Genomic DNA, 20,831 nt, shown 5'->3' with positions numbered 1-20,831 from the left:
TATGTAACCTGTTAAATCAGAACATTAGAAGAACTGAGCCACACAACAGTTATGGTAAATATATTATCTTTATAAGTAAATGAAAAGTAAATATTATCTTTATAAGTAAATGAAAAGGCAAAATCTGTTAAGATACTTGATGTTCTCTAGAACATTCTCAGTTCTTGTCACAAACTTGTAAGCAACTGAGCGGCTTCTGTTTGTATCTAAAAAGAAAAAAACATTTTATAAAAAGTACAGTTTAAAGGATTACTTCTGAAATTTAAAAAGTTAGTAAAGTGGACTGTGGTTTCTATGAGTTTCCAAAATAACAAGATAGGACATTATAAGAAAAAAATTCCTTCAGTGATAACTAAGACTCTTATAAAACCATTCCACCATTGCAGTGCTCCAGAGCTTAACCTAGGGTCTTGTGTCTGCCAAACAAGTGCTTCACCACTTAACTAAATCCCTACCACATCCTTTGATTTTATGCTTTAGGACTTATTTGTTCTGCATTGCAGCAAGAAAGTCATAACATTTGGTGATAATGACACAAAATTATGTGTTGGGACAATTATGCTTTTGAAGAAGTTTTTAGTTCACCATTAGTAGTGCCTCAACAAAACCTATCTGCCTTACATTAGTTATTAGAAATATTTTACCTGTTTATCTTCCTCTGTGTGTGCTGGATAATCCTTGGCTTTCATTAACCAGAGAGCAGCAAGCTTTTTGTTGTTTAGTTTCAAGTATGTCTTTCCTATAAGGAGCAAGTTTTTGCTGTAGAAATTTGGATCCACTGTACAAAAGGAAGAAAATTAAATTTAATTAAAAAGAAATAGGGTTGCTCTCATTTTTAAAAGTCTGATTTTTTTGGTCTAAATTCTACTAATAAAATTGTATGGTCAGTAACCGATTAGACTGCATTTTTCTTTTGCTCAACTATTCTTATTTCAAACAAGTATCTGTAAACTAATTACCATTTGCTCAAAGCCCATTACTAAATATAGATTACATACATTTATCATTTTAACTATTGCATAAATTAGCTATTTCTATTTTATAGCTAAGGGCTCTTGATCAAGAATGTAAGCCACAGTATGAATAGCTATTCTTTTAAACCTCTTTTCCTACCTGTAACCCAAGTGCCTAAAAAAGTGACCACACACACACACACACACACACACTGTATTTTTGCTGACTGAAGGAAATCATGATAATTATGTAAGTTTTATCAACATATGGTAAGTGTCCAGAATTTTTAGAATGAACAGTCTGCTTTTTGAAGTTGATAATGAAAAGGAGAAAAATGACCACAATGTGCAATAAGAATGAAGAGAAATGCCTTCTTTATCAGATGTACAAACTTCAAAGTAACAAGAAGCCAAAGGAAAAATCAACTGAGTGATAATACCTGTGCTGACTTGGAGGATGAACAGAAGAGTGTTATTGGTTGAAGGAAAAAAGTATGAAAAAAGAGCTATGAAAATGAGCGCAGGATGGTCACTAGAAAAGGGGTGGAGAAAAGAAAAAGGTAGGCTGGTCAAAGCAGGGTAACAAAATAGTTAAGAAGAATAAGATGTACAGCAGAGAAAGGGTGACTACAGTTTTTACTTACTGATTTTATAAAGAATTTAAAGCTTCTCAACAGTAAGAATGATCAAAGTTGAAAGAAATGGAAATAGCAATTAGTCTGGTCCTTATGTACTATTACAAGCTGACATAGTTCTTCATAAACAAGAATTATGTGTCCATTAAGTGTAAATTTGTATTGAGGATAGATATGGTTGAAGTAGTTTGTTTGCATGTATAATATTAGAACAATGAAACCTGTTGAAATTGTTTTAGGAAGGGGAGAAGGAGGTTAAAAGCAACGGGGTAAGATTGATTGGGATACAATGTATACATGTGTGGAAATGTCACAGTGAAACCCCTCCTGTAAACTAATGTATTCTAATAAAAATAATTTTTACGAAGTCTACGAATGAAAGCATGGAGGATGAGCATGGTGGCATACAGGAGGCAGACATGGGAAGACAATGCATTGGAGGCCCAGCCAAGCTACATACTAAGCAAGATTTTTTCACTAATTTCATTGATTTTTTTTATTTTTGCCCATGTCAATGTCTCACTGCAGTCTAGGCCAGTCTTGAGATCCTCTGGCTTCAAATTCAGCCTCCCAAGATAACTGGCATGTTGGGCTTATTCATTAATTTCTGTTTCCTCCTAACAATCTGGGGCCCTCTATTCAAAACACTTTCTGGGGTTGTATATATAGCTTGGTGGTAGAATACATGGCACAGTATGTACTAATTTAGTCCTTAGCAAGGAATGTAAGTATACTTGTACAACTTTAGCATGTATTTTGTGTTATGTCAAGTTGGTATACTTAAGGTTCCCCAGCTTTAAAGTACACTGATTCATTCATGAATCTGTTATTTATTCAGCAAATATGCTAAGCATCGTAGGTAAGGCAGTGAAGATGAAATTCTATACGAGAAAGATATAATCCCAAATTTCCTGTACTTTCAGCCTTGTACACATAAATATTAAGTGAAAAGGGGCTATGATGAGAGAGGTACACACATTTAAGAACACAGGAAGATTTTCTGAATTTGGGTAAGCTTTTGCCTATGGAAAGTGAGCACTCAAATGATACATGAAGGATGATTGGTATTACAAGGATTATTTAGACTCATTGAAGACAGGGCCATGTTTCCATCAGCACTTTCAGTTCTTAAATCTAAAGTCTACTTTTTACTTTGTAATTGCAGTTTTAATCCTTTTGAGAAAGTTATATTCCAAGATTTATATTCATGTAGTGCATAAAATGGTATGATTAGAAGCTATCTGTGAACAGCAATAAAGTAAACCAGAATTCATGAATTAGAGTATGGATTTGCACCACCATAACCAGATCACTGACTGTAGCTGGGATTATAGGTGTGTCCTGCACTTAGCTTCAAACGAATTCTGTAGAAGGCATGTTTTTAAAAACTTAACTTGCCTGTTATCATTAAAGCTTTTGAACAAGTCCATGAGTATAGGGCCTCAAATAAAACAAACAGTCTGTCTTATTTTCCTTCTGATTAAATTTTATACAAGTATATCTGGATTGGCATGTGTGCATATACATGTGTGTGCTGGTTCTGGGGCTTCATTTCAAGAGCCTCATATGCAGCTTTTTCATTCACAGATGGTGTGAGTCATGCCTCCACTTGTGGAATGTTGCTGGTTAATTGGAAATAGTGCCAAGGATTTGTCTGCCCCAGGCTGGCTACAAATTTATAGTCACAGATCTCAACCTGCTAAGAAGGTTGGACTATAAGCACGAACCACTCTTTGCAGTGGTTTTTATGGTATATTTGGTACTTTTTTTCCCCCTGGTGCTGGGGTTTGAAACAATGGCCTCATGCATGCTAGGTTACCTGCATGCCACTGGGCTACAACCATTCCATCAATATTGTTGAAAAGGATAAATGTGTAAGACATATGATAAAAATTTCAAGGGTTTGTCATTGTTTAAAGTGAAAAATTGAAACTTGCAAAAGAATACAGTATTTTCTAACACACCAAACACCTGCCTGGTTTAAAGCCAGAACTGTCATTTTAAGTGTATCTAATTAGGCTATATCCTTAAACAAAATAGTCAAGTTGTCAAAGAAGCGCCACTCAAAAGGGAAAGTTGAGGGTTGGTACATACTGAGGTAAAAACCTCAAGGCCTAAGTTCAAACCAGTGAGCCTCTCTCACCCTGAAAAACAGAGGGTTGAATTAAATAAATGGACCATTCTAGAACTAGATCTCTAAATTCCAGTAGTGGTTTATTTCTTATTTAGGTTACCTTCGTTAAATAAAGACAATGGTATGCTTTACAATATCTAATACAAAAAAAATCTAACAAGTTGTACCTATGTTTTAACAATTCCTATTCAGTATGGGTATAAAAAATTGCTATTATATAATTCAATATTCATATAATTTAAACTATCAATATGTGAAATCAAAATGCATTACCTTGCTCTGCCCTGTGAAAGTAGCTCAAAGCCTGTTAAAAAGAGTACAAACAAAAATTACACTAAATATTTTTTAAAGTATATTCTCAAAGAATTAATATTAGTAAGAAAACCATTCTAAAAATAATGATCAATTCAACAACTGACAGTAACATGGCCAAATAGAATACATACTATTAAATCATCAAATAAGATTATAGTATGTGGACACCTGTGTGAATAATTTCATTGTGATTTATAGCATAGCAAACTAGCATGTGCAAGCCTGTAATACTAGCTACTCAAGAGCTAAGTTTGAGGCCAGCCACGGCAAAAATGTCTTAAGACTGTCCCCAGCAAACATGCTGAAGTCATTGCTTAAGTGTTGGAGAAACAGCTGGGGAAGCAAGTGGAGCAAGTACGAGGTCAAGCCCAGTGCCAAGAGCAAGAAAAAAACAGCAGAGGGACAGAAATAAGTGTAATTCAGCTATTTTATCTTTAGTCTTATATCATAATAGTGACTCCTACTAAAAAGCTGAACTTACTCAACAAAATACAGATTGTGCTTTGTGATTTTTAAAATTTCTTTTTTTTGGGGGTGGGGGGTGGAGTGCTTTGGGTAGAACCAAGAAACTTGGACCCACTAGGCGGGTGCTCTGAGTCATATTTCTAGCTCCAATATCCATTTTTTTTTGGCCAGTCCTGCGCCTTGAACTCAGGGCCTGAGCACTGTCCCTGGCTTCTTTTTGCTCAAGGCTAGCACTCTGCCACTTGAGCCACAGCGCCACTTCTGGCCGTTTTCTGTATATGTGGTGCTGGGGAATCGAACCCAGGGCCTCATGTATACAAGGCAAGCACTCTTGCCACTAGGCCATATCCCCAAGCCCCCCAATATCCAATTTTTAAGACCATTATTGAAATTCCTATCTACAATGTATTGTGAACTTGAAATTCTGTGCTTATTTTTGTACAACTTAAACTACTATCTCTATAGTAGTTACCTTAAATTTGACTTCTCAGAAACATGACTAATTTTGTAAGAGCTGACTTTTTTCCTACAGAAAACTATATTCCAATTATATATCTAAAAATTGTTTGTATCAAGTTCTATACTACTCCAGAGGCAAAGAAAGAAAGAAAACAATTACATTCTTTGTTGTGAAAGTGTGAAGTATTGGCACAATTGTTTTCAGTTGTCCATTTCCTTATACTCTGAAAATATTCTGTATGTACAAGGCCTGGTTTAATTCTGAGTACCAAAAATGAACAAAAACAACAGGTTAGGCAGAAATCCCTTTTAAATGCCTAAAAGCAAAAGGCCTTGAAAATAAAGGAGATAGGCCTTACATGTTAATTTTTTTATAGAAAATTAAGTTTTCAACTCACGTTCTTTTTTCCCTAAATTAACTTATTTTGTAGAATACATGAAACACACTGGGTAACTGATACTGTTGCTTCTTGTTCCATGTGGATTTTATATGGTATAAACTTCAAGTACAAAATGAAAGTAGATTTTAGCCATGAGCTATTTAAGTGGACAGTATACCAGAATGACCAGCCACTTGCCTAAAGGGGAAAAAAAAAAAGCACTCACCAGTCCTGGATAATAAGTATTAAGTCTTTGTGATAGGATAGTTGGATTGGGTCATTAGAAACTTGCTCAAGTCCCTCACTGACTCTGAGCTCCATATGCCGTAGGTATAAATACTGTTGAACGCGCTGCAGTAAGATATCGGTACTAATTTAACAAAGGACATCACACTACCTCCTCATAGGTGGAACTAGGAGGAGTTGCAAACAGCATTTTAGCAATTCTTCTTTGATACCAGGGCATTTCAGCAAATGTGTAGCACCTATACAGGAAAATAAACATTCAAGATATACATTCAAAAACTACTTTTTATTTCAGATAAAAAGAACTAAACTTTTTAAGCTATAAAGGAAATCTATAAAACAACTGATACTTTACATATCCAATTGGTTAATATTCACAGTGAATCAGGGGTGGGGACCATTCAGTCCTTGGCCATGTAAAATCATTGGGTACATGACAGCCAAGTCAAGTATGCTTGTTGGCTGCCCTCAGCTCTCTGCCTGTATTATAATTTTGTTCTTCCCCTAATGATGTTACAAATAGTCAAATAGCCTTTGGAAGAAAAAAAAAGTTACTCACCCATGATAAAGACTGACTTGGGGGGCTGGGAATATGGCCTAGTGGCAAGAGTGCTTGCCTCATACACATGAAGCCCTGGGTTTGATTCTTCAGTACCACATATATAGAAAATGGCCAGAAGTGGTGCTGTGGCTCAAGTGGCAGAATGCTAGCCTTGAGCAAAAAGAAGCCAGGGAGAGTGCTCAGGCCTGAGTTTAAGGCCCAGGACTGGCAAAATAAAAAAATAAAAAAAAATGACTGACTTGGTTTAGTAGTTAGTGAGTATTTTATGATTAAATGTAAGTAATAAGCAATAGTACAAATAATAGTAATACAACATATATCATCTACCACTGAGTGCTTCCTTCATGTCAGGTACTGGGCTGAGACACAATCACTAGTTGCACGCTTGGTTTATAGTGTTTTTGTTTTGTGGCAGTATGACACAAACTTAGGACGTCAAGGCAGGTGACTCTACCACATGAGCCACATTTGCAGCCCTTGTTTAAAATGCTTTAGTTTTTCTTTGGACAGGATCTCAAATTTTTGTCCAGAGCTAGTCTTGGACCAATAGCTGCCTGAATAGGCTTTCTTCTTTTTTTGAAAGACCTGGTTTCACTTCAAGCACAGGCTGGAAGTTTTGAACTCATGGTCTACCTATCTCTATCTCCCAAGGGCTTGGATTACAGACATATGCCACCAAACCTGGCTCATTATTTCTTTTTCTTTTTTTCACTCAATGTTAAAAAAACTTACTAATTAAAATTGAAAAAAAAACTAAACATGCTATGAATTAATAATAAAAATAAGTTTAGCCTATTTTTAAAGGAGTGATGGAAATTAACATCCAAAATATTTACAACTTTCTAAAATAAGTAGGAAAATGTTTTGGATCTTTGCTGAGAGCCTGAACTTCTTGAGGAAGAGGATGTACCATTTGTTTACTAAGTGACTGCCTCTCTATTACAAATCATCAGTAATTTACTGTCCTTTAGCTTGTACTTTAAAGTTTGACAGGGGTGTTAAGTTACCCCATTCAGAAAACAATAAATCTTTAGCTCTGCAGACTATAAACAAAGGAAACACTTGTAACTTGTTACTCAAAAGATTCTTTGATGTGCTGGGAATCTGACTTAGTGGTAGAGTGCTTGCCTTGCATGCACAAAGCCTTGGTTTGATTCCTCAGTACCACATACACAGAAAAATATGGAATTGGCACTGAAGCTCAAGTGGTAGAGCACTAACCCTTGAGCAAAAGAAGCTCAGGGACAGTCCCTAAGCATCCTTCTATATTACTGTAGGTAAATTAATCCAGTTTTACTTAACATGGCAAATAAAAAGTATCCTAATATATAAGTGATACTTAATGATTCACTGAACTCTGTTGAGTATTTTTCAGTGTTACATTTTGCTTTGTATAAACTACAAAATAAAAAGTCCATACTAAACAGCACTGAAATATGAAGAAAAATTTCTTACCAAATACCCATAAGGTGAATTGAGGTTGCATCTTTAGGATTCAGGTTAATTGCTTTCTATCAAGAAATTTAAAAATAAAATCAGTCATTTTCCAAACATCAATAAGTGTGTAAGTTTTCTAAAAAGCCATGATTTAAAAAAAAAATTCAGTCCTGAATTTTAATAAGCAGTATTTGTTTTTCTTTTGGTGGTACTAGGTTTTGAACTTAAGGCTTTGGGCAGGCTAGGCAGATGCTTTACCCCCTAAGCCATTTTGTCTATACCTAGATTATTTGGTACTGTATATAGCATTTATACCTAAGCTGGCCTGGACTTCAATCCTCCTTAAATTGCAATTCTAGGCTTATTTTAAGCTTATTTTTATCTGGGATAATAGATGTGACACACCATACCCAGCTACTAGTTGAGATGGCTTATCACTAAACTTTTCACCCAGACTGGCTTTAAACTACTATCCTCACAATGTTTGCCTCCTGAGTACCTAGGATTACAGGCATCAGCTACTAACCCAGCTGAATATCAAAATTTTCTTTCTTCTGATTCTTTGATAAATTTGTTTCAGTCCACTGAACTATGGATACTGTAGGTTCATAAATTAATCTAAGGCCTATTAAGATGAGAAAAATCACAAAATATACACATTAAATCTAAAATGTTTAGTATTTAACTGTTGAAAATAAGCTTAAAATATAAAGAAATGTTTAAAATAAAATAACAGTATTATTTTTTAAAGATCTAGAAGTACACAATTTTGTAGTCTTTATAATATTTTGTTGAACTTCCCCACTGCACTCCAAAAATCAATTCTTATTCATAGAACATAATGATGTGCCAAAATAGGAAAATGTTCACAAAAACTTTCCTCTAATTTCTTACTGAGCCAATTAGTATGAAGCTTGAACAACAGAGTGAATTTTAAAGGAGTCACTTCTTTTAGCCAGTACTATATGGAAAGTTAACAATGTTGATTGTAATAGAAATATATGTTCTCCTATAACCACTTTTTTCACTTTTAATGACATACTCACTTTCAAATATTTATAATGATTAAGAGCAGCCTTTCAAAGTCTATTACAGCTAAGCCTTTTCTGGCCGGGTGCCAGTGGCTCAAGCCTGTAATCCCAGCTATTCAGGAAGCTGAGATCTGAGGACTGCAGTTTGAAGCCAGCTCAGGAGAAAAGTCTGTGAGATTCAGACCTCTAATTAATCAGGAAAAAGTGGGAAATGGAGTTGTGGTTCAAGTGGTAGTGTGGGCTGTGACCAGAAAAAGCTCAGGGACAGAACTTAGGCCCTGAGCTCAAGCCCCAGGACTGAAATGTGCTCAAGCGTGCATGCATGCATACACATACACACAAAACATGCCCATTTTCCCTCCCATTTGTGGTTGCATGTTTCATTGGGCAATAACAGGTACATTGCTGAACTCATAACTGGGAATAATTGGCCAGTACGCCCAGCCATTAGATAGATACAGTCTATCCATCTTTTATGCTTGGGTTGGCCTCAAACTAGAATCCCCTCTTCCTCCTCCCAAGTAGGTAGGATTATAGGCTTGAGTCATCATTACCCTTGGTAGAACAGTCAGTCAGTCCTGAAAGCTCACTACTGTGCTGTAAACAGGTTTGGACTATACCACTAAATGATGAAGAGACAAGTGGAGAGGAGGCCATCTTGAACAACAGACCTACCTGAGCACCCAGTCAAGGCAGAAGTACTACTGCACTCAGACCAGAAAATTGTAGGAAAATAATAAACTCATCACTGTAAGCCACTAAGTTGTTTTGTTTTGTTTTTGAAGAGATGCTCACACCTGTAATCCTAGCTACCCAAGAAGCTGAGATCTGAGGATTGTGGTTCAAACCCAGCCCAGGCAGAAGTTTGTGAGACTCATCTCCAATAAACTACTCAGAAAAAGCTGGAAGTGGTGCTGTGGCTCAAGAAGTAGAGTTCTAGCCTTGAGCACAAAGAGGCTCAGGGACAGCATCCCGACCCTGAGTTCAAGTTCAGGACTGTCAAAAAAAAAAGAAAAGAAAAGAAAAATAGGGTTGCATTTTGTTGCCCAGGCTGACCCTGAATCCTAGATTCAAACTATCCTCATGCCTCAGTTTCTTTAAGAATCTAGGACTACAGTCAAAGGTCAATATGTTCAGCTGTAGATGACTAAGTCAAGATTTTGTACTATTCAGTAATTGATTACTGATATAAACCAAATCAGAAAAGTATTGATTTTTTTAATGAAATTCAATAATTCATCAGTACCTCAAAATGCTCCTTGATAACATAAGCGTTTGCAATTTTAACCTTGATGCCTTCGTAATCTCCAACATCACTTATGCAGATTGCATACCACTGAAGTAGGGAAAAAAGGAGAGCAATACTCTTAATATTTCATTCAGAACAAAGAAAAATTATATGATTATTTTTCAGTTGTCATTTAGCAAAAAATTATTGGGCATTAAACTTTGTAAAATGTAGACACAAAGTAGTCCTGGCCCTCTAGAAACTAAGGGACAGGATAGGAAATGTTTGTAGAAAACATGGCATTATAGAGTAGAAAGTACTGAATTACCTAAGAAAACTGTCAATATAATGAGAAGACAGTAAGTCACTGTTATGGTTTGAGTATAAATTTAGCAAAATTTATAAATGAATGACAAAGTTTTTATTTATTCACACTTTTCTTGGAATCACCTCTTCTTGACATTTATGTTATGATAGGGCGGCCACAGTTGTGAACTGTAACACTCTCCACAGCCCTAGTTCATGGTGGTACATGCTTTGGAGGCCAGCTACTCAGGAGATAGAAGGAGGAGGATTGCAGGCCAAGCCCAGACGTGGCAAAGATAACAAGAAAACTTTGAAAAGCAAACCAAAAGCAATGGGCATGGCTCAAGTGGTAGAAAACTTGTTAGCAAGTCCAAAGCCCTGAGATCAATCCACAGAACTATAATAAAACAAAACAAGACAAACAAAAAAATCCACAAATGGACTAAAAGGACAGAACACATCAAAATAAACCAATCATGCTTACAATAGCCAATAAGCAAGAATATAAAATCAAAAATATAAAGAGAGTAATTTTATAATGATATTTTAAAATTATATAATTTTATAACCTTAAAAATTCACCAAGAAACTATTGCAATCCTAAATGTTTATAATAGCACTTGTAAAAATTAATGAAATTGCGAAAAGAAGTAAACTCAAAGGTTTCAACATTCCCTTCTCAATAAATTATAGAACATCAGAATGGATTTAGACGACTCAAGCAAGAAAATAACCAAAATGACCTAAATGAAACCTACAAATATATGCCTAACAACAGCAAAATACACAAAGTGTGTCCTTTCACACTTAGGGGGGTTATGCCAAGGAAGTGCCTGGCCAGGATGTTGGAAGTGGGGCTGTGATTCAAGTGGTAGAGTGCTAGCTAGCCTTGAGAAAAAGTTTCAGGGATATTGCCCAAGCACTGAGTTCAAGATCTCCCAGTCCTCCAAAATGATAATAATTTAGCTAATGTACTAAAGAAATTTGAACTTAAAACTACTTTTTGATAAAACTGTAAAAATAAATCTCTTCCCTACTTTAATATAGAGCTGTTTTTTCTCCTATATAAATTAGGAGTCAGTAAAGACCAATAGATCACTCAGAAAATAACATTTTACATTGGCCAACTCACCTTATGAGCACCAAAACTTGACTCATTTTTTTCTAGTGCTCTTTTTGCATACTCTAGGGCTTCATAGATCAAAAGCTTTCTCTCCTCTTCTGAAGTGCTATTAAGCTGAGCTACATCACGTGAGGCCCGTGCCAAACGCCACAGTAACTCTGCATCTTCACTAATAGAAACAAACACAAAGTGAACATTTTCATTCACATATACAACTGTTAAAGGTCTCATCACTAATGAATAGTCTGTTAGCTCAATTAGGATACAGAAAGCAACATATCAGATACTATTATTAAAAATGCTAAATTTATTTTCTTTCATAAAAATTTTTATTTGGTAAACTTCTCATAAAAAATTTCCATATTAGTCAATATCTAAATACTGACTAAATACAATATCTAAAATACTGTCTTCCTGAAAAAATATTTTTGTTTGTCCTCTCAACATGTAGCTTGAAGCCTGAGCTCACTAGCATTATGCTTCATGTAACTCACTAAATGGTTCAGATAGTACCATAAAACACATAATTTATGATGGAATCATATACTAAAAATAACCAACCAAATCCCTAATCTTAAATATAACACCAGGAACAAAACAGGTAAATGATAGGCACATCTAATGAATAAATGATTCACCATAATATAACAAAGTAAGTCCTATGTTTGAATACCATGATAAATAGCTTATTTCAAGTAAGAGCACCAGACTCCTTCAAGAACTGCCACCGACACCAGACATTGGTGGCTTGTACCTGTACTCCTAACTACTCAGGAGGCTGAGCACTGAGGATTGCAGTTCAAAGCCAGCCTGGGCAGGAAAGTCTGTGAGACTCTTATTTTCAATGAACCACCAGAAAATCAGAAGCAGAGCTGTGGCTCAAAGTTATAGAGAACTAGCCTTGAGTGAAAGAGCTTAGGGACAGTGTCCAGGCCTTAAATTCAAGCCCTACGACTGACAAAAAAGAATGGCTACTGAAATATAATATTTTTAAATGGTTAATAAATTAATGATCACAATTTTAAAATATTCTTTTTTTTTTTTTTTGGCCAGTCCTGGGCCTTAAACTCAGGGCCTGAGCACTGTCCCTGGCTTCTTTTTGCTCAAGGCTAGCACTCTACCACTTGAGCCACAGAGCCACTTCTGGCCATTTTCTATATATGTGGTGCTGAGAAATCGAACCCATGTATATGAAGCAAGCACTCTTGCCACTAGGCCATATTCCCAGCCCCAATTTTTAAAATATTCTAAAAGCTTGAGTTCTTTTTCATTTTTAGGCAAAAAGTATTTGCATAAGAGTTTTAAACTAAAATAGTATATTATTCAAAGAAAATGGAGTAATCAAACTACTTACATCTTAAAAGTATCACTATAATGACTACAAAATACCCAAACCATCATCTCAAAGATGGAATGGAGAAGAAAAGGTGTTCTTGTATAAAGCTAGGAAGTAAAACTATGGGTCTTGGAGAGAAAACTGGTTTTTGAAATCTAGCAAAAGTAGTTGACAAATTACTTAAAATTCCTTGATTAGAAACTGAGGTAAATGAGGTCTCTGGAAATGCCACCTAGTCTATATGACTTCATTATAGGACTCAGTCTTCCTCTATCTATACCTTCCAAAAAAGCAGTACACACTCACTTTCTAGACCAAACATACAGAAAAAGAAGGTTATATTTGGTTTCTTTGTAAAACTGTTTCTAAACATAGCTGTCATTCAATGGTGGCATATGATCATCCCAAACCTTCATAAATTCATTTAGAACTTATTCCAGTAAGGAGTTAGTTTAAAAGAAGAAATAGGAAATAATCTATATAGATAGGTGATACATATAGATAGGTGAGGTACACTTAGTGACAACTTGTATCAAAAGAAACAAAAAAATAGTTTAACATTCCAGTAGAGGCACCTGTATTGAATCAATGAGATTCATGTGGCACTTCTGATTTATTTAACATAAGAAACCGTTTATAATATAAATTTTAAGAAATATTATAGTAAAGAAAAAAACTACAATTTAAAAGATTTCAAGCCTGGTGTCATTGGCTCACACCTGTAATCCTAGCTACGCAGAAACCTAAGATCTAGGATGTTGGTTTTACACTAGCCAAAGCAGACAAATCCAAGAGACTCTTATCTCCACTTAACCAGCAAAACCCAGAAGAGGTAGAGTGCCAGCTTTGAGTGAAAGAGCCAAACAAGGGTGTAATATAACAGCACCAGAAATAAAAAAAAGATTATGAGACCACTTTCTTATTAACACAAAGATTTGGAAGAAGCCATAGTCCTAGGTCTAGCATACATTTCTTACCTTTCTTTGTACTGGGTTAGCAAATGATAAAGTTTTTCCGTTTCTCCACTTTCATATAGATAGTCTGCTTGTTCAAGGACTTCCTCAACTTCAAAGATTATAAAAGAAAAAAAAAGACATAATAAAATGGGTCTTCCCTAATTAGACAGCAGTAACTCTAAAAAAAAAAAGAAATCACACATTTTACATGCAGGCTAATAAAATCAAATACAGAAACTGCCTATGAGGAAAACAGATGAACAGACAGAAAATGTCCAATTACCCAGCAAAAAGCCTGTAGTGGAAATGTGGCTCAAATGTGACTCGAGTGCTAGATTTGCGTGAAAAAGTTACAGGAGACTGTCCTGGTCCTGAGTTCAAGTCCTAGTACTGGTGTACTCTTCTGTGTGCATGTTTCTTACCTATTCACACATACTAAGAGGTTTTTACCACTGAATATATTCTAGGAGCTGGGTGGGCACAGTAGCACTGAACCACACCTCCAAGTCCTGTTTTTTCACTGGCTACTTTTAGGATAGGGTCTCATTTCTCATCAGGGGTACCTCAGCTGGTAGGTAGAGCTACCTCTACCTACTTTAAGGATAAGCTGGGATCACAAGTGTGAAACTACATGTAGCTTCCCTTTGTGGTGATAGATTCTCCTGGGCTTTTCAACTTGGCACACTTAGGTCCATGATACTCTAAATCTCAGCTTTCCACAAAGCTCAGGGCTACAGGTGTGTGGCTCTGCACCCAGCACCAAGTGAGTAGTTGAGAAAGGGTCTAATGAAAATTTTTGCCCAAGCTGGCCTCAAACTGAGATGAGAACTTCACAAGTGGCTATGATTACAGGGGTGAGCCAAGGGACCCTGCCAAAAATTTAAATATATATACAAGGATTGCATAACGATATTATATAAAAATCTTAACTACATTTTCAAAAATAACTACTTATCAGACAAAAATAGCTCTAAATCTTGTAGATGTTTTGCTTGATCTTACCTTTGGCTTTGGCATGAACCACAGCAGCCTGAGAAATGACTTGGTAAGTTTCAAAACCCAAATAAGACAAAGCTGAGAACAACAGGCCTCTTTTGAATGTTTTCATGTTTCCTATCACCTGTAGAAAACATGATCAAAGTTACCAGTCTTAGAAAATTTAGTCAAACTGCTACACCAAGCAAAACATATCCATTTCCTCCCATCTCCAAAATCAATTAAATATGAGTAGCTTGAAAACTACTTCATCTAATTTCACATCTTATTTGGAGAGTATCTTAAGAAAGACACAACCTACAAGTGGCAGTTCAAGCCAGGCACCAGTGGTGCATTCCTGTAATCCTAGCTACTCAGGAGGCTGAGATCTGAGGATCTCGGTTCAAAGCCAGCCCAGGCAGGAGAGGCCATGAGACTCTGACCTCCAATTAATCACCAGAAAACCAGAAGTGGTAGAGCACTAGCCTTGAGCTGAAGAGCTCAGGGACAGCGTCCAGGCCGAGTTCAAGCTACACTACCAACAAACAAACAAGTGGCAGCTCATCTAAAACTCAGTGATGTGCTGTGAATATTGTTCAGTGATAGAGTGCTTACAGAATGAGTTTGAGGCCCCAAGCTGTATATCCCCAATAAAAATATAACCATAGCCATGCTAAATTGGAAGATCTGCAACTTATTTTCTGAGATATAGGTTTTATAAATTGTATGATATAAAATGAGTTACTAACATATATTATTAGAAGAGAAGAAAATAAGAATAATGTAATTACTACACATGAAATTGTAGTTTAGCTTTGAGCGAAGTATCATCAAACTCTACTCACAAAACCCAGTTTTAATTTCATGAAGACAATTTATTCATCTTTACCTATTTTAAAGGTACTGGGATTTGAACTCAAGGCCTTGGGTTTGCTATGCTATGTCCTACCACTTGAGCCATGACCCCAGTCCTTTAGGTTTTAAATTATTTTCCAGGTATGGTCTTGCACTTTTTTCCAGACTGGCCAGGACCTGTCTTCCTATCTCTGAGCACCAAGTCATTGGGATTGTAAGCATGCACTGCCATATCCAGAGTAAAGATATTTATTTGGTGGGGCAGTACTGGTGTTTGAACTTGGTGCCTGTGTTTGCTAGGCAAGCATTTTACTACTTAAGCCACACTTTCAGCTCAGAAACTCAGTTTGTAAATAAATAAATCATAAATGAAAAAAAAGATTTTATTCATGAAGGTCTAGAAATTAATTTTCAATATGGTCAGATTCTTGAAAATAGTGGCAAGAGAATATCATTATCACTCCAGAAGTTTCCTTTTCCCATAATCTTTAACATCTTATCATTTTTCCTTTTCTGTTTTCATTCCACCAACATAAAAACAATGTTAGCCGTTTTGAAAAACAAGCTATATTTTTTTAAACATTTTTTTGACTTGATATCTCCCTAGTCTTATTTCTCAACTCCTACTTTTCAGTAAGTCTTTAAAAAGTTTTCTGTACTATCTCTACTTTTCTCTACTCGTTCCTCATCCCACACAAATCACACTTTATCCCCACAACCCCACTGGTGCGATTAGTTAATGACAATGAAAATACTGCTACAGGTTGAGTATTCATTATGTTAAATGCTTGGGACTAGGATTTCAGATCTTGGATTTTTTTTTTCAGATTCCAGAATATTTGCATTAACATGAGATGTTTGTGGATGAGACCCCAGTCAAAATACAAAATTCATGGGGGCTGTGAACATGGCCTAGGGGTAGAGTGCTTGCTTCGCATACATGAAGCCCTGGGTTCGATTCTTTAGCACCACATATTTAGAAAAAGCCAGAAGTGGTGCTGTGGCTCAGGGGTAGAGTAGTAGCCTTGAGAAAAAGAAGCCAGGGACAGTGCTCAGGCCCTGAGTTCAAGCCCCAGGACTGGCCAAAAAAAATTCATGTTTCTTGAAATACACATACATGCACACACACACACACACACACAGAAGGAAATTTTACATATTTTTAGTGTGTGTATTTTACTGTGTCTTGACACAAATATGGAATTTTTCACTATGCAATTCAACTTTTTAAAATATTAAAACATTTACATTTTCAGACTAAGAATGCTGGTTATACACTGCACACCTATAATTCCAGCTATATGACAGGCAGATATGGGAGGATGTTGGTTCAAGACCAAGGCAACAAGATGTTATAATAAATAAGCCAGGTGTGGTGGTACACTTCTGTAATCTCAGCTAGGTAGGAGGTGGAGGTAGGATTTCAGTGTGAAGCCACACCAGGGGCAGAAGTCTGAGACCCAATCTGAAGAAGCTAAGTGGCAGAGTAGTTTCCAAATAAGCATAATGTCCTGAGTTCAAACCTCAGTATCACTAAAAGGAAAAAAAAAATTCATCCTGTATATTTGACCTGTTTGACAGAGGATCATTCCCTGTACAAATGGATATTTCTTAAAACAGCATTATTCACATATACATACAGACTGTATAGGGTATACAACTTTAAGGCTTGTTTCAACTTGGGAAATCATTATTAAAACAAAAGATAATACACATATTATCCTGGAAGTTTCTTCTTTGTAACTTATTTTCCCAGTGTTTACTTTGTTCTACTACTCACTCTGTCTTTTAAAATGCTGTTTCTTCTACTTCAATTGACTGCTGTTTCGTTTGTTAGTTCCTCATCTCTGCTATTTCATTCTTATTGTCTCAGACCTCTTCTTTTCTGTTTGATCTCATTTCATCTCACAGTCCCAAATACCAACCTCCCCAAAACATTGTTAGTCTGAATGTCTCTTCTAAAATTCAGCATCATATATGCACCTTCCTACTTGTTCAGCTTAAAAAGGGGAATGTAACACATTTCAATTTGCTACATGCTCTGCTGAGCATGAATCTTCAATGTATTCCACACAAATGGAATATAAAAAAGTTACCAAAGTAGTAAAACTAAATCAGTCACACTCACTTTCCTAGCACTTAATTTTCAGAGTTTGTTTTTAATTACCAACTAGAAGTACAGATGGTCCAGGCTCTGGAGGATTTCACCAGTAACTGTAGATACTCAGAAGCTGAGATCTGATTATCACAGTTCAAAGCCAACCTGGGGAGAAGTCCCTGAGACTCTTATCTCCAATAAACCACAGAATGCTGGAAATGGAGCTCTAGCTTTAAGCAAAAGAGCTCGGGGGCAGCACCTAGGCCCTGAGTCTAAGCCCCAGTACTAGTGCGCGCGCGCACACACACAGATGAGTGGGTAGGTGAATGTGTGTAGTTGTCTAGAAAAAAATAAGAGGAAAAGACCAAGATTTAAAAGCAAGTCTTTTGGGCTGGGGATATAGCCTAGTGGCAAGAGTGCCTGCCTCGGATACACGAGGCCCTAGGTTCGATTCCCCAGCACCACATATACAGAAAACGGCCAGAAGTGGCGCTGTGGCTCAAGTGGCAGAGTGCTAGCCTTGAGCGGGAAGAAGCCAGGGACAGTGCTCAGGCCCTGAGTCCAAGGCCCAGAACTGGCCAAAAAAAAAGCAAGTCTTTTAATTTTTCTATAGCTGACAGGGATACTACATTGTACAAAGACTATGTAGGCCCAGAACTGGCCAAAAAAAAAAAAAAAAAAAGCAAGTCTTTTAATTTTTCTATAGCTGACAGGGATACTACATTGTACAAAGACTATGTACACCATAATTTGAGAAAATTGTTTAGTGTTCATTTTCTGTGCTCAAATAATGCACAACAATATCCTTGCTTTCTTAAAGGGGAGAAAAAAAATACTCTATCACTGAGAGACTATAATTTTCTTGTAAATTCATGAACTGGCAGCTTACTGCCTAAGCTCTTATCAGTTTGGCTAATGTGAAACAGGATTTTTGCTCATTACTTGGAAAAAATCATGTTTCTGGAATAAAAGATAAACAAAAGAAAATAAAGAATTCAGTGGAACCAAAGACACTTATAGCTTGTGAAACAGCTTGAGTGTGCCATTTCACTCTGTATCTTCAAAGCCCAGTTCAATGCCTTTCATAACATGAGTTCTTTAAAAACGTTTGCTGAAGCATGCTTTCCTTAGATATGTCTTTTCTTCAATATTAATTGAAAACTTAGGGGCTAGAAGGGGAAAAAGAAAAAAAAACCATCACTAAGTGGAAAGGAATATGCTACTACTCTTTCTTACTTCCTAAAATCTACTGATCCTTCTTTTGGTCTCACTAATAAGTACTTTGAATGCAACTGGCTTAACTTAAAATTATATATTAAAGGCTTCTGAACCTGTATGTCTAATCCAGTTATCAAAAGGTAATCATCTGAGCCAGGCATTGTGGCTTGTAATCCTAGCTACTCGGGAGGCAGAGATCAATCAGGAGGATGAAGGTTCAAGTCCAGCCTAGGTTAAATTTTTGAAATCCTATCTTACCCAATAAAAAGTGTGGTGAGGTGGCACGTATGGGTCAACCCGGCTGTGTGGGAGATATATAAACAGAAGGATCAAAGCCCAGGCCTGTAACTAAATGAAAAAGGGCTTTCTTACTATATTAGACCATAGCCGATGACAGCTTGGTTTAGTCTCAAGAGAACTCAGGAGTCTAGGTTCCGGCTCAATAACAGATAGTAAATGTTCGTTATTTTAAGCAGGGATTTTAAAATGTATTTTAAGAGTGTAAACTAATGTAAAACTTAAAGAGAACCAAACATATGCACCCGTCCTCTTTCGAAAAAGAATAAACAGGCCCAGGATTGAGAATATCCTTCCTAAATATTAGCCAGCTGAGTCAAGTAACTCAGAAACAATTACTAAACACAAGCAAAACCTCAAATAGTACCAAAAAAAAAAAAAAATCGCCTCTTAATCCTAGGAATTTTCCAAGTGACAGCATGCAGGTCGAGGGGACCTCCACGTAACCCGGCCCTGACTCAGGATCCACACCGCTAAAGTGGCAGGCAGTCCAAGTTCCTTCCCCCGGGCATCTCCGGGTAGGGCACCGGAAGGGCAGGCAGGAGGCACCTTCTCGGGGAGCCGCACCCCCTCCTCGGGCCCCAGCCCGGTTTCACCGCAGAGGCTGGGGAGAGGGCCAGGCCCGTCCGCCGCGGTCACTGGGAGCGTTCCAGAGCTCCAGCCCGGAGCTCCGTCCTCAGCCCAGCGTTCCACCAGGCTGGGAGGAAGGGGAACCCCGAGTCCCTCGGCGGGGAGGCGCGGTAGAGACGGCGGGGTTACCTCGGAGCCGCCTAGAGGACGGGGGCCGCACAGCCCGCGGCTACCACTAGTCCTCCACGGGAACCGAAGGCCCAGGGCGGCAACGCGTCCCAAAGGGAAAAAGCGCCACACTCGCGAGGCCAGCGCCATGAAAGATGTCTCACAGGGCAGACCCTTCACTTCACCCCGAAGCTACGGAGGGGGTGGGTGCAATGCGTCTTCCCTTGCTTCCGCCTTCGACTTCCGTTCCACGGGTTCCGGGGACGGGAAAACACCGCGGATGGGTGGGGCTTCGTGCACTTCTTGCACATGCGCGGAGAGGACAAGAGCAGGGCATAAGAGAGCCCTCTCCTGGCGAGTATGTGTTCTGCTGCTACCATCCTGGAGTTGTTTCAAGGTCTAGACCAAAAGAAAATATCACTAACCAGATCAGAATTGGAACTTCTGAAGTAAATACAAGAACATAAGTATGGAAAAAGAGTTGTACCGATCTCGCTGCTGCCTTTAAACATAGGTTGAATGCTGGCACTAAGGATTCCTTTTAGGAAATGGATGCTTGGAAGAACTAAATTGCTCACATCAAGGAAAGGAAGAGATTGAGTCTGGAACTGGAGTTTCAAGGGAAGAGGAAAGACAGAGAAGAGCAACAAAACAAAGCACCACCTGGTCTCAGTAAGAAAGACCAGGAAAAGAAGGGCTCTTCAAAAGAAGTTGATGCCAGTCTGAAGTGGAAAGCTCAGCTTGCCCAATATGCAACAGTCTATGCATAGGTGGTTATCCCTAGCATTGTCCAACAGAAATAAGCTAGCTCTGTTAGAGATGTGACCTGAGGTTTCACCTTAAAAGCTTTTCCCTCTAGAATGGGAGCTTTGGAGGTCATGAAGGAAATTGCTCCCTACTTCTAAGATTGATGTATGTGAAAATAGGCTGCAGAAAGAATGTCTTCTATATAGACTACACGATGAATTTTGTGGAATATAAAGGCAAGTAGTCATTGCTTTAAAAAATGGGTTTTATCAATGTGGTATTTCTTTTTTTTTTTTGGCCAGTCCTGGAGCTTGGACTCAGGGCCTGAGCATTGTCC

At 37.4% G+C, this 20,831-nt stretch overlaps 1 protein-coding gene across 1 annotated transcript; it reads right to left on the bottom strand.

Moving 5' to 3' along the window:
• Positions 1-86: 86 nt before the first annotated feature.
• Positions 87-19,985, bottom strand: Rmdn1 (regulator of microtubule dynamics 1). The gene is made up of 10 exons (XM_048358723.1): positions 19,769-19,985; positions 14,569-14,686; positions 13,588-13,675; positions 11,284-11,443; positions 9,864-9,953; positions 7,605-7,660; positions 5,739-5,826; positions 3,996-4,026; positions 645-778; positions 87-206 (listed from the first exon to the last, which is right to left on the bottom strand). Exons 1-10 carry the CDS (start codon positions 19,895-19,897, stop codon positions 168-170), a joined length of 933 nt encoding a protein of 310 aa, XP_048214680.1. The 5' UTR covers positions 19,898-19,985; the 3' UTR covers positions 87-167.
• Between the last annotated feature and the right edge of the window lie 846 nt (positions 19,986-20,831).

The sequence above is a fragment of the Perognathus longimembris genome, chromosome 12, assembly GCF_023159225.1.
Source record: "Perognathus longimembris pacificus isolate PPM17 chromosome 12, ASM2315922v1, whole genome shotgun sequence".
NCBI lineage: Eukaryota > Metazoa > Chordata > Mammalia > Rodentia > Heteromyidae > Perognathus > Perognathus longimembris.
The sequence above is the reverse complement of the archived record's forward strand: the minus strand, read 5'-3'. Positions and strand labels throughout refer to the sequence as shown.

Excerpts from the sequence above, each read along its gene's own strand:
- Rmdn1 (XM_048358723.1), bottom strand. The coding sequence starts at position 19,897 with ATGGCGCTGGCCTCGCGAGTGTGGCGCTTTTTCCCTTTGGGACGCGTT. Across the intron at positions 4,027-5,738 it reads CTAGTTCCACCTATGAGGAG|GCTTTGAGCTACTTTCACAG; the intron begins GTAGTGTGATGT and ends TCTTTTTAACAG. Across the intron at positions 207-644 it reads ACACAGAGGAAGATAAACAG|ATACAAACAGAAGCCGCTCA; the intron begins GTAAAATATTTC and ends TTTTCTTTTTAG.